The sequence below is a fragment of the Cervus canadensis genome, chromosome 15 (genome assembly GCF_019320065.1).
Source record: "Cervus canadensis isolate Bull #8, Minnesota chromosome 15, ASM1932006v1, whole genome shotgun sequence".
Classification (NCBI taxonomy): domain Eukaryota; kingdom Metazoa; phylum Chordata; class Mammalia; order Artiodactyla; family Cervidae; genus Cervus; species Cervus canadensis.
In genome coordinates, this window is record NC_057400.1 from 45,797,383 (window position 1) to 45,810,784 (window position 13,402).

Below are 13,402 nucleotides of genomic sequence, written 5' to 3' on the forward strand. Positions count from 1 at the left end.
CAAAATCTTGAGAAAAATACAAGTAGAAAAGTGCATGGCTACAGTAGTTTGGGAATATTTCTACAAAGAGTCAGCAAAAAAATTTTGAAAGCTCTAGAGTCTCCTGACACAGACTTTTTTCAATAAAAATATGAAGGAAGAAAAGGGCATGCAAATCAGTAATGAGGTTATAAGCAGGGAAAATCTGAGTTATGGGTGTGTAAGTCAAGATACTCAATATTCCTATTTGGATGACATACATACTATGCAAGAGTTAAAATAACAGGTAAAAGAAACAAACATCAGTCAAGTCACTAAAGTGTTGTCCATAATTTTAAACAACATCTTAAGCCTGTTTTTTCACATTAAATTCTTGATTCTTCGTTGAATATATCATGTAGTTCTTCACGTGGCCTTCTTGGGCCATCACACAGACTCAAAAAGACCTGGGAATATTGAGGATGCCAGCAAGCATCCTGGGTAAATGTTTGCTTCTGCCAGATTTCAGAAGCAATTGGAGGTGACTTTGACTTTATCTGTAATTATGTATATTTTTAAATTCTCCTGTAGTGCAGAAAGGATAGTTGCTTATTTAAAGTTTAAACATTCATGAAGGAGGTAAGAGTCCAGGAATAACATTTTGGGAAAAGTAAGTGTTATCTAAACATTACTGTCTCAGAGGAACAGATTAACTTTTTTAACACCTGGCGGAGCCTGGTGGGCTGCCGTCTATGGGGTCACACAGAGTCGGACACGACTGAAGTGACTTAGCAGCAGCAGCAGCAGCAAGCACCTCAAAATTAATTCTCTGAGAGACAAATAGGATTGTAAGTTGTCTTAAAAATATATAGCCATAGATATTTCTGCTTTAATGATAGATTCACAAAGCAGAAACATAAAATAGAAACATTTCAAATATCTTTACGGGAATCGATTTTTTAAATGGAGTCACAACAGATTCCTTCAATAAACCCTCTCACTGTTCACAAGTTAAGAAATTTTATTCACCCACAACTTCTGAATTTCCTGTAAATTCTTACCTGCTTTTTAAATTTAACCCCATCCACACTCCTAATTTTATGAATTTAAAAACACAAAACCATGAAGTCAAATTTCCTGGGTCTGATTTATAGCACCATTACTTTTAGCTATGTGACCTTGGGCAAGTTATTTTACCTTTCTGTACCTCGCTTTCTTTAACTATAAAATGAGAATAATAGGATTTACCCTCATAGGGGATTGTTGGGAGGATACAATGAAAGATTAGTTATACAAATAAAAAATTAAAGCAGGGACTAACTAGCACATTGGGCTTTCCTGGTGGCTCAGATAGAAAAGAATCCACCTACAATGAAGGAGACCCGGGTTTTATCCCTGGGTCAGGAAGATCCCCTAGAGAAGGAAATGGCAATCCACTCCAGTATTCTTGCCTGGGAAATCCTATGAACAGAGAGAAGCCTGGTGGGCTATAGCCCATGGGTCACAAAGTGTTGGACACAACTCAGCAACTAAACAACAACAAAACTAGCATATGGTCTATACTCTGGAAATGTTCATTATATTTTGTTTGGTGTCACGGGGTTTTAGTTATCTGTTAATTGATAACCCACATATTCATGCTTTTCCATCAAGCAAATTGAAGTCAGGGACTATGGTTTCTACTTCACAAGCTCCTTTATAGTAACTAGGGATACATTTTCCACAGTGGGTACTCCTTGGATAGCTCTCTGACTGAATTCAATAAGACAATTACACTACTATGCAAAGATAGCCCTTTGTCAAGAAAACTTTTCCAAATCTATTGTTGATTGCTATAAAGAATTAAAAAAAAATATTCAGACACTTTAACCAAACAGCCCTGCCGTTCCAGACTAATCTAAAGATATAATTCAAAAAAAGGAAAATAACATAAGCACAAGGGTATCTATTGCAATATCATGTTACAGTAAGACTAAGGGTTAAACAAATTGTATGGTTAAGCAAAATGTATCTGGTTCATTACTGTCATTAAAAGCAAGTTTTGAAGGTAACGGAAAAAGGCTAATAACAATGTGATGTGAAAATGTCAGATTTCAAAACTGGATTTCTTTCATGGGTATAATTATATAAACATTATATATTTATTTAGACAGTGATTAGGAAAGAAAAGATTAAAATGGTTGAAACAGAAAGATTATAAATGCATAATATCCTTTATTCTGATTTTCTTTCATTCTATTAATCTTGTTGTGCAATTAAATAATATAAGTTACTTTCAACTGAAGGCTTACTAGATGTACCCTTACTGTGTCCCTGTTGTCCCACTTCTTCAAAAATCAACAAAATAAAAATTATGTGAAAAAAGAGTTCAAGAAACCAAAGCAAAAGATTTCTAAAATAAAGTTCTGGATTTTTCTTTTTTTTACATAAAACACACAAGAAGTCTGCAGAACTTAATCAGATATCACTTAAAAATCCATGGACTTTGGTCCAAATAAATACAAAGAATTAGAAAAATACAGAACAAATCAAGCAATAAATAAATCAACTGATTACAATCGGATGGTGAAGCAACCTAGCTCAGAGGATTAGAGATTCAAATCAGAAATCTGTACGTAATATAACTTGAATCCAGGGAACTTGAACAATAAACTTCTCTATTTGGTGGATAGGTTTCATAGCTAAGTCAAAGATCTCTGATGAGGAGCAATCCTCTTCCATCTGGATGTTAATTTAGCTCAATAATATAACCTCTATTCACTTGGGCTATTTTATTTTGAAACCATAGGGATGTCTAGAATTGTGTGTAGAAATATTTAAATAAACCAAGTTAATAATTTTGTGCTTTATTCACTATCATGTCTAATCTGGATATATCTTATAATTAATTGATGATATATGACATAATAGGCAACTTTTGTCCCCCTCATGGTCTATAGCAATGGGAAAAAAAGTGAAAGTGGTAGTGGCTCAGTCATGTCCAACTCTTCAACACCATGGACCCACCAGGCTCCTCTGTCCATTGAATTCTCCAGGCAAGAATACTGGAGTGGGTGGGTAACCATTCCTTTCTCCAGGGGATCTTCCTAACCCAGCGGTCAAACCGAGGCCTCCTGAATTGCAGGCAGATTCTTTTCCATCTGCGCCACCAGGGTAAGCCCCATAAAGTAATGATTTACCTAATGATAGATAGCACTTGAATTTGAAGGAAGAATGTCATCATCATTTTACAGATAAGGAAAGTGCTCACTAGTGTTTCCAAAAAGCTGGAATTTGAGTTTAAGAAATCTAGTTCCAAACTCGGGCTCATTCAGGAACAAATTCTGCATTCATTGAAATAATCTATACCTGTTTGATACCTAAAATATTTGTAATGTTTGAAAATTCAGCAAATTAGAGTATTTGTCCAATTATCCTGTGAGCCCAACTGAAAATGTGTAACTTAGCAACTGACTATTGACTTGTAAACTGAAGTGAAAATTCATTAACGATTTTAGTTAGCTTTGTAAGTGGTATTAGAATATTTAAAAGAGCCAAAAACAAAACAGGATATGGTAACTCATCAGTAATTTTTAACTGCTCTTTTATATTATTTATATTAATTCATCTAATCTTTAAAACAACCCTGGGAGTTGTGTACTACTTATATATTTCTTCAATTCTAAACCATACAATTATATACTTTTTATAATCAACGGCATGTTAGTTTAATTGACTGTAAGGGTCTTTTTTCTAATGATATGTAAACTAATAATGTATCTTACAATAAATTTGATGAAATATGACATTTCCCCCATTTTACAAACAGAAAAACTGAGCATAAGGGGGTTAAGTAACTTGCCCAAGTTGCATAGCTTGTTAGGACCAGAAATGGGAATCAAAACAAGGCAGCCTAACTAAAGGCACAAGTATGTGCTCCTAATCACGTCTTTAAAAGAAAAAAATCTCACACTGAGGACTACAAAATTATAAATAACGGTGTTTCACACATTTATAAACTCTAAAATATCTGAATATGGACATCCTTGGATTCCCCTTCTACCCATCATACACAGCATCCAAGACACTATATGCAGGCTCTGAGGTGGCATACAGAGAGTAAATACAACCAAATAGACTTTGGACAACACCACATGGATTTACTCAGGAAATAATCTACTTTGCATGTACTTTCTTACCATCTACACTAGCATCATCCACCAAAATGATCTCCTTCAGCAGTATGGCAGGTGAAGAATATAGCACACTGTGGACAGTTCTAAGCAGCGTGGACCACGCTTCATTATGAAAAACTATAATGACACTGGTGGTAGGCAGGGGGGGACAGCGCTTAAATTTTTGTTCAATACATCTAGAAAAAATCAAAGTAGAAGAATGATAATGAATTTTATTACATTATTTCACAGTTATACCATTGCTAAAATTATCATTATTTTAACCTTTAACACAGTAGAAATGCTGGTGCATAGTTTATTTCTATGTAAGATGATCTTAATGCTATATAAAGGCAAACAGATCAAAACGAAAGTTTTACAAATAGACCACTCACCTAGAGATCATGTCCACTGATATTGATCACATGTTATGGATTAAAACATGCTATTGTAAGCTTTCTCAACAATATAATTTTAAATATAAATAACATTTCAAATAAGAAAAATAACCTAGAAGTGAGACAAACTGTAAAATGGCAAATAAGTGTAACTGCTCAAATATAAAAACCAAGTTCTTTTTTTTTCTTTGTAGAAATGATGCCATTCTCTTAATATCTGCAATTTTTAACAATGCAACTGTATTAAATTAATATTCATCTTTGTAGAGATTATCTTAAATTAGATATTTGCTAAGTATGTAATATTTTCTAAGTTTAATCAATTTTCTTAACCTGTACCTGAACCAAAGGGAAAAAAAAATTCGCTTTCTACAAAGCCTATCTTCTTATAATGATCATCAGAAGCAAAAACTTGTTAAGTACCTACCATGTGTCACATGACTTGCTGTGTTAAACATTTTGCTCCAGTAAGGAGAAAGACCCTAGGTGGTTTATGACTGATTAGTGATACTACTCATTTGCTAAAAAACATTAGTTATAAATAGATCTTGAATTCATTTTTATAGCAATGTCACCCTCAAGGAAAATAATCTTCATATGAACCCACTGGGATGTGGGTGGGTCTGTACAAAAATCTCCAGCCTTTGAGACTAGAGATGACCACAGTCCCTCCCCAGCTGAGGTGAGGTGGGGATCAAATGAAATAACATATAGGAGAGGCCTCAAAACACAGTAACATCAGACAGAGTGAACCTGGGACATAAAATATGAGTGGTTTATGGTAAAGATAAAATAACTGGATCTTTGATAACCATAAATGGTTGTACACTTTTAGAAAACAGGCTATGAAATCCTCCCACACAGTCAAAAACCACTATAGTGTGTGAACGATCAAACAGTGCTGGTCAAATCCAAAGACAGGGAAGTAAATCACGGTCACTCGTGGAGATAAGAGCCCAGCACAATTCCGTTGCTCCGCCAGGGCCGACGGGGAAACCAGAGCCCCCACGATGGTACTAGAGGCCTGAGAAAGCGGCCACCCTAAAAGAGATATACTACAAACTCTCACTAATTACTACTTTTATAGCTATACATCAGTATGACTGTGTTTCAGATCCTTTTCTGAGAGATCTTTAGGTTGAAATATGTGTAGTGATGAAGGAATTAGATTAGGGGTAAAATATCGAGAGGGTGTCAATACCACTGAGTAGGAAAAGAGGAGGAAGGTTCTGCATGAAAGCGATTTTGCTCTCTAAGACTGCCGTGATTTTAAAGTGTGACATACGTGTATAGCCAGAAGAAAATAATCGCATTCATTCGCACTGGTAGATGAAAACAAACAACTTGTTCTAAAGTGAATTTTGGATAAACTACTCATCTACTCATTAAAAATAAAGTCCAAACACAAACAACCAATTTATCTATCCTCGAGTTAAAATTACACAGAAACAAATAATGAAATGTAAGTTTGTATTTTTAATACATAAAGTTTTATAAAGCAACAAAGTATAAGTAAAAATTATGAAAAACTTCACACTATATTTTTTTAAGAAAAGAGAAAACCTTATTTGTTTTCTTATAAGCATTTGGGGTAGGAAGCTTTGAGATTGAAAAAAAAAAAACTCCCTATATTTATTTGCCATGTGACTAACCAGCATTGGTGATGAACAGGGAGGCCTGGCGTGCTGTGGTTCATGGGGTCGCAAAGAGTCGGACACGACTGAGCTACTGAACTGAACTGATATAGTATTAGTTAAGAAATATAAAAAGTTTTTGAAGATTTAAAGTAGGAAAACTTCACAAAAATTCACACTAGTGAAATGTTATCTTTTTATTCTCATATGACTTTCAGTTTAAACTAGGGTTTATTTGCCTAACTGATAAGTACTAATATCAAGTAAAAGTGTCATTAATGCAAGTGATAATAAAATTTCACAATATGATTTCATAAACCTCATTTATTTTGAAACAATTAGCATGCTCAATTTATGCTTTAAAAGTTGTTTCACATGTCATTTAAAGTAGTGAAATTAAAATAACTTGCCAAAGTAATTACAGATTCCCAGTCAAACCATTTGAAAAAGTTGGCATATAGAAATGTGCTTAAGTTATAAGTCACAAGACCATCTGGCTTTGGGAGAAAACTAGATCCATATTTCTAATGAGCATGTAAAAGATTAGCAATTCTTCAGAAAATGTTTTTCTTGCTGATATAAGTTAAAAGTATGGAAATATTAAATCTTCAACTCTTCACAGTTCTAAGTAGGCATTCCCGTCCAAAAAAAGTTTGTGTGCTTAGCTATTTTGCACTTACTTATTGATTAACATTATCGAATATTACTATAGATTCTCAATGCTATATTGGGGAAAAGGCTTATCTCAGGCTCACTTTGTCATGTCAAAGAACAAGAAGCATGCTTCTTGATTTGTGATGGGAATTACTTTTCAATCAACACTTCTTCCAAAATCAGTAAAGTGCCATAGTGCATTTTAACCTATCAGCATAAAAAAGGAACTATATGGTGCCGTGTTAGGACAGCTAGAATATTTTCCACTCATTTGTTTTTTCACACATTCATTTAAAATGATGAGCAATTTAACCTTGAATCATATACATTAGCATAGAGCAACAGAAATCTAATTTACACAGCTTCAGTATTGAGGGACTCATAGTTGGACCAGGTATTCATAACAGATCCAGAGAAATATGAAGAAAGCAATAGACCTAAGTCTACCAAAGTACATTTCTTCAGTCACACTTATAAGTTTAATTCTCTTATAACTAGAAAGCAAAATATGCAAGTACTGTTTACAGTTTGTCTATCTTGCACTTTTAACAAATCTACAGATTGCCTGAAAGTGCTAAAATTCGTTTTCACTATTTCAGTTCAAATAGAGTATTTGAATACTACCTCAAAGATAACAAAACAGTTAACTAAGAACAGAGTCAGCACAGAAGAATCTGGGCTGGGGGAATGTTAAGCAAAATACTGTATATTTGAGATAAACATGTAAACAAAGTAACAATAAAAAGCAATTCTGGCCTTTCAGAAGCTAAAGGGAGAAAACTCAATAAATACAAGAACTTGTTCAACAATACTCCAGAGAAAGAATTGCAGTTGAATTAGTAATTATGACAATATTGACTCTTAAAGGTTACAAAACACAGGGCATTCTAAAATATAATTATAGCACTAAAAGTAGCCACAGAGTCTGTGATTTAGCTCATAAAGTATCATTATCTAATAGCTCCAAAATCTTGGCACATTTTTAATATTTCTATTCTATAGCAACACAGAGAAGAACAGAAATAACTCTTCCACCTCCCACATTTCCCATAAAATCCACCCCATGTTTCCTGCTTAATAGATGAGAAAACTAAAGCTTTTAAGAATAAAGGATTTCCTTGTGTTTCTATAGAGGTCAGATCTAGACTTCTATTTCCTAATTTCTAAGATGGTAATTTTTCATGTATGTAATGCCTCACCAATCATAGATACAGAAATACACCCTCAATAATAATAATAAGCAAAAAAATCACTGAAACAGATTAAACAATTGGTATTTGCTGATTCTTTGCTTCAAAGCGGCTAAAGAACAAGTATCACCTTAACTAACACCCCTTCCAGGCAAACCCTCGAGATAAACACTAAACAATTAATATGCTTCAACATACTCAGGAGGTCGAGTGTCTGGTCCAAGATCTCGGTGTAAAGAAATCCTGTCACTTGCGAAAGCGTTAAAACAGTGTTTTGCTTCTCCACGTTCTTTTTCCTTCTGCTCTTCAGCACTTAAATTGGTTGTTTTGAATGCTTTACCAGAAGCACCAGGTGCATTAGAATCCTGAGGTGGGCGGTCAAGAACAGGTTTCAGTTCTGCTGCTGTATAATATCCTTGCAAACAGGGTCTCTCACCAGCATCAATGTTTTGCCTGACAGGTGCTCCTATTTGCATTTTTGGCATTGCATCTTTAATATTGTTTACAGCTTCTATCATTAAATCAAACATCTTGTTTTTGTTTTTCATGTTTCTTTCCATCCTTGATTCCTCTTTGGAAAACTGAACACTTACTTCTCTTTGCATTAAAATCAAAAATATTATAAAGAAAAAAACTACTGCACCAAGCTTCCAGAATTTTTTATGGTAATGTCTTTTAAGATGTAATTTTACTAATCGTTTTAGGTGAGCCATTCTGACATTAAAAGCGTGTCACTTGACAAATAATAGTTACAGTTTCCTCTGTTATGTATATTTTTTATCATAGATTTGCTGGCAAGAAGGTTCCCTTAAATTGTAATACCTGTAAACAGAAATGATAGATGGTATTAGTAGCTACTCATTCTTATAGGCATGGTTCACTTCATTCACTCAGACAACAACTGAACATAAGCTGTAAACAACATACTCTTATGGTTAATAACAGTCAAAGATACCTTGACCTCAAAAAATTACACTTTTGGGAGAAAATTGCTATCATTAACTATCATTTATTGGGGTTATAAAATATTAGAGATTTCTCTCCAGTAAAAAATACATTATTTGTTAACTCTGGCTACTATCTACCATATAATATGCATAGGTTTTATAAATATATTTTGAATTTAAAAAGAATTTTAGTTCAATAACTGAGAGGCCAAAGGACTTCATTAAACTGATTGTAAAGAAAGGGGTAATCCAAAAGAAAACAAAAGTACACTGACAGGTACTGTCAGATACACACCTAAAATAGTGGTTTTTAAGAAGTTCACCAACAATCTGTGAACTTCAACTAAATCAATTAAAATGATAAAGCAGCCTCACCACCAAGTAAACTGGCATCCTCCCAAATTTGCGCACCTGATAGTACTTGTGAATTTGACATAACCAGTAAAGACTGGAAAATTAAGATAATGTTATAAAATGGCTATTTTTCATAGATCACACAAACACTAAATCTAATAGCCAAAAAAAAAAAGAAAAGGCAGTAAGCTTCATTTGAAGTGTCTCTAAAGAGGCGATAGAGATCATTGAGTTATAAAACCAGTCTTTGGTGTGATAAAATCCTGCTCGTAGATGATGCCGAAGAACAAAGCAGTATGTTTATCAAATCCTAATACAGGCCACCAGAAGCAGAAGAAACAAAATGTAAAAGAGGACATTGACTACAGCCTGAATCACAGTGAAGATGGACTTTCTTCACAATGCCTAAAAAAATGTAATGTGAAGGGTTCAGTACATGATTATACACCAGGCACCATTATAGTCAGTCAAGTAATTAGCAGGGGCAAAGGGGCAAGGAAAATGCCTGTGCTCCCTAACCCCAAACATATTTTAAGGAAAATGTCATTTATAGAAGTAAAAGCTAGCACTTTATTTAATTAAATTCTTTTCCAAAGTTATCACTAGATTTAAAATAAGAAATAAGAAAACCAAGTTCTAAGATGGATTTTCCGGTCTTTAACAAGAAATTTTAAGCTGGATAAACAAAATAGGCAGAACCTGCAAACTTAGTTTGATATACTGTTTCTAATTGGACTGCTCTATATGTTTTCAGTATAGAATGGACACTTTGGTTCCAAAAGATACCTCAGTTATGATGTTTATTGCCCATAAAACTGAGATTTCAATATTTCTCAGCTTGGTTGCTTCAACAGTATCATGTAAAAATTAAAATGATCTCTTAAGCTTTTAACATCACTTTAAGATATAAGGAGTTTCAGAACCACCCAACTGTAGTTATGTCAGTTTTACTCTATCAAATGTTGTGCTAGGCTATGGCTATGAAAGGAAAGATACCTTAAAGGTAAGCGTCAAGGAGCAGAGGCCAATAAGAATGATGGCACTTCAACAGGCAGTGAAGCAGTGTGATATGATGGAGACTATGAAAGCACATGGAAGATAAGGAGAAATGTTAGGGAGAATTTCCCAGAGATATCACCCAGTCATAAGCAATGTTTAGGCTGGTGGACAAAAGAGAGAGGAGAGAGAGGGAATGGCAGGTGCAAAGGCCTAAGAGCAAGAAAAGATGTGCTCAGTCGTTGAGTACAGCAGAAGTGAAGCCACAAGGAGGAAAGGGCAGAAAGTAAGGCCAGGTCAGTTAAAGAGCAGCTCACACAGTACATCTGGACTCTACAAATTTTGTCCTGAATGAATGGAATGGAAAGTACTGAATGACTTTAAGGAAGGACCATAATCATATTTATATTTTTGAAAAATCACAAGTTCCTCAGCACCAGCAAAGGTAATGTGTACCAAATCATTGAGGGGAACGGGAAGAATGAAGAGGGTTAACTTAAGAGACTCAAGGACTTGAGATCAAATAGGACTTTGTGAATAAAAGGGAAAAAGAGGAGGTGGATGGGTAAAGTGATTCCTATAACAAAAGCAGGAAATATAGGAAGAAAGATAGATTGGAGATGGGATGTTCCATTTTGGCCATGACAAATTTGAGATGCTGGTAGGATTTCCAAGGTGAGTTCTCATGAGTAAAAAGATATATGGTGGTGGTGGTTTAGTTGCTAAGTCATGTCCTACTTTGGGACCCCGTGGACTGTAGCCTGACAGGCTCCCCTGACCATGGGATTCTCCAGTCAAGAATACTGGAGTGGGTTGCCATTTCCTTCTCCAGGGAAAAAGATACACAGGACTGAAAATTAGGGAAAGCTCTGTGCTAGAGATGAAAGTTTGACAGTCTTGGGGTACAAAAGAGTTCACCTACAATGAAGTAAAGAAGGGAGAAAAAGCTACATTTAAGGGTTGGGGGAAACAGTGGAAACAGTGGCTGACTATTTTTCTGGGCTCCAAAATCACTGCAGACGGTGACTGCAGCCATGAAATTAAAAGACGCTTACAACTTGGAAGGAAAGTTATGACTGATCTAGATAGCATGTTAAAAAGCAGAGACATTACTTTGTCAACAAAGGTCCATCTAGTCAAGGCTATGGTTTTTCCAGTGGTCATGTATGGATGTTAGGTTGGACTATAAAGAAAGCTGAGTGTCAAAGAATTGATGCTTTTGAACTGTGGTGTTGGAGAAGACTCTTGAGAGTCCCTTGGACTGCAAGGAGATCCAACCAGTCTATCCTAAAGGAGATCAGTCCTGGATGTTCATTGCAAGGACTGATGTTGAAGCTGAAACTCCAATACCTTGGCCACCTGATGTGAAGAGCTGACTCACTGGAAAAGACCCTGATGCTGGGAAAGATTGAGGGCAGGAGGAGAAGAGGACGACAGAGGATGAGACGGTTGGTTGGCATCACCGACTCTATGGACATGAGTTTGAGTAAACTCCGGGAGTTGGTGATGGACAGGGAGGCCTGGCGTCCTGCGGTTCATGGGGTTGCAAAGAGTTGGACACAATTGAGTGACTGAACGGAACTGAAGGGTTGGGGGAGGAAAAGGAGAAACTGGAAGGAAAGAGCAAAGGAATAAGAAAAAAGGAGAAACAAGGGAGAACAGACTGACAGATAATATGTCCACTTGATCAAGGGGATACAATCTGCATACTACCCTTCAGAGATGTTAATTGTTTGACAGTGGTTGATCTTTAAAAGTACAGAACAGACTTTTGGACTCTGTGGGAGAAGCCGAGGGTGGGATGTTTCGAGAGAACAGAATCGAAACATGTATATTATCTATAGTGAAACAGATCACCAGCCCAGGTTGGATGCATGAGACAAGTGCTCGGGCCTGGTGCACTGGGAAGACTCAGAGGGATTGGGTAGAGAGGGAGGTGGGAGGGGGGATCGTGATGGGGAATACATGTAAAACCATGGCTGATTCATGTCAATGTATGACAAAACCCACTACAATATTGTAAAGTAATTAGCCTCCAACTAATAAAAATAAATGGAAAAAAAAAAAAAGAAAGAAAAAAAAAAAGTAAACGTCATGAGACCTGGTCTAACGGACTTCAGTGCAAAACCAGAAATGAACTTTTTGCAGAGAATCCAACAGGCGAGTGATAGTCATGCCCCTAACATCTTTGGGCTTAGGATCTAGGACACATTCAAACTAACAGGGCAACAATGATCTAAGAAGTTCCAGGGAGATAAGGATAGAAAAAATACTGAGTTTTCACAGGATAATGGTCTCCAACCTACAAAATACAACCTGATCACCCTTCTCTCTTCTAATGGACTCATGAGTTCCATCCTTCTAATTCCCCATCCTACTCATAAACATGTTTTCTGGCATAGTGTTCATGCTTGACAATAGATGTAAATTAACCTATGTTCATCCTCCTTTCTGTCTGAGACAATCACCAAAAATCCCTTTCTCTAGTGCTACATAGTGATCCTAGATTTCTTCCACAGCCAGAGTAGGCTTGATTAGGAATTTGAGAAGGAATGAGCTGGTCTCATTCCTTAGCATGTTTTAACACAACGCAGAAGAAGAAAGAGTCCTGGGAAAGTAAAGAGTAGAGGGAGATGACATAACTAGATCTTTCTATAATAGTGACGGTTTTTCTAAAACATTTTATGCCAGAAGTTTATATTTGTGGATAGGGTGAGGAATTAGAAAAAAGGATAGAATTAATGAGGCCATTGGAAGTGAGTTCTTTTTCAAGGATAGACTATAAACTAGAGGAATTCATCAATAGTGCAAAATCTTCTCTCCAGTCCATATGTTCATCTACCTAAGGGAGTGACTCAGTTACGATTTAGTATAGGATATCTCTAATAGGAGAGTCGAGAAAAGCACAGAAAGGACATGAATTTACTCCTTTACTCGTGGTTGTTTTTTTGACACTTACCCAATATTGGTGACATAATGGGTACCCAATAAGTGTTTGTTGACTAGAAAAGGGATGAAAGTAGACCAAGATTTCATTTATTATCATAAATAATAGAAATAGCTTTTGTTAAATGTTAAGTCCCACATACTTTGACAGTTACTACACAAGTGCACCTA

At 35.6% G+C, this 13,402-nt stretch overlaps 1 protein-coding gene across 1 annotated transcript in view; it reads right to left on the reverse strand.

The window, feature by feature from the left end:
• Nucleotides 1-13,402, reverse strand: part of GALNT3 (polypeptide N-acetylgalactosaminyltransferase 3) — a 53,029-nt gene that overhangs the window by 14,203 nt on the left and 25,424 nt on the right. The window contains exons 2-3 of the mRNA XM_043487934.1: nucleotides 8,187-8,810; nucleotides 4,137-4,309 (exon numbers count right to left, since the gene is read on the reverse strand). Coding sequence (XP_043343869.1) covers nucleotides 4,137-4,309; nucleotides 8,187-8,701 — 688 coding nt within the window. The 5' untranslated portion in view covers nucleotides 8,702-8,810. The remainder of the gene's footprint in view (nucleotides 1-4,136; nucleotides 4,310-8,186; nucleotides 8,811-13,402) is intronic.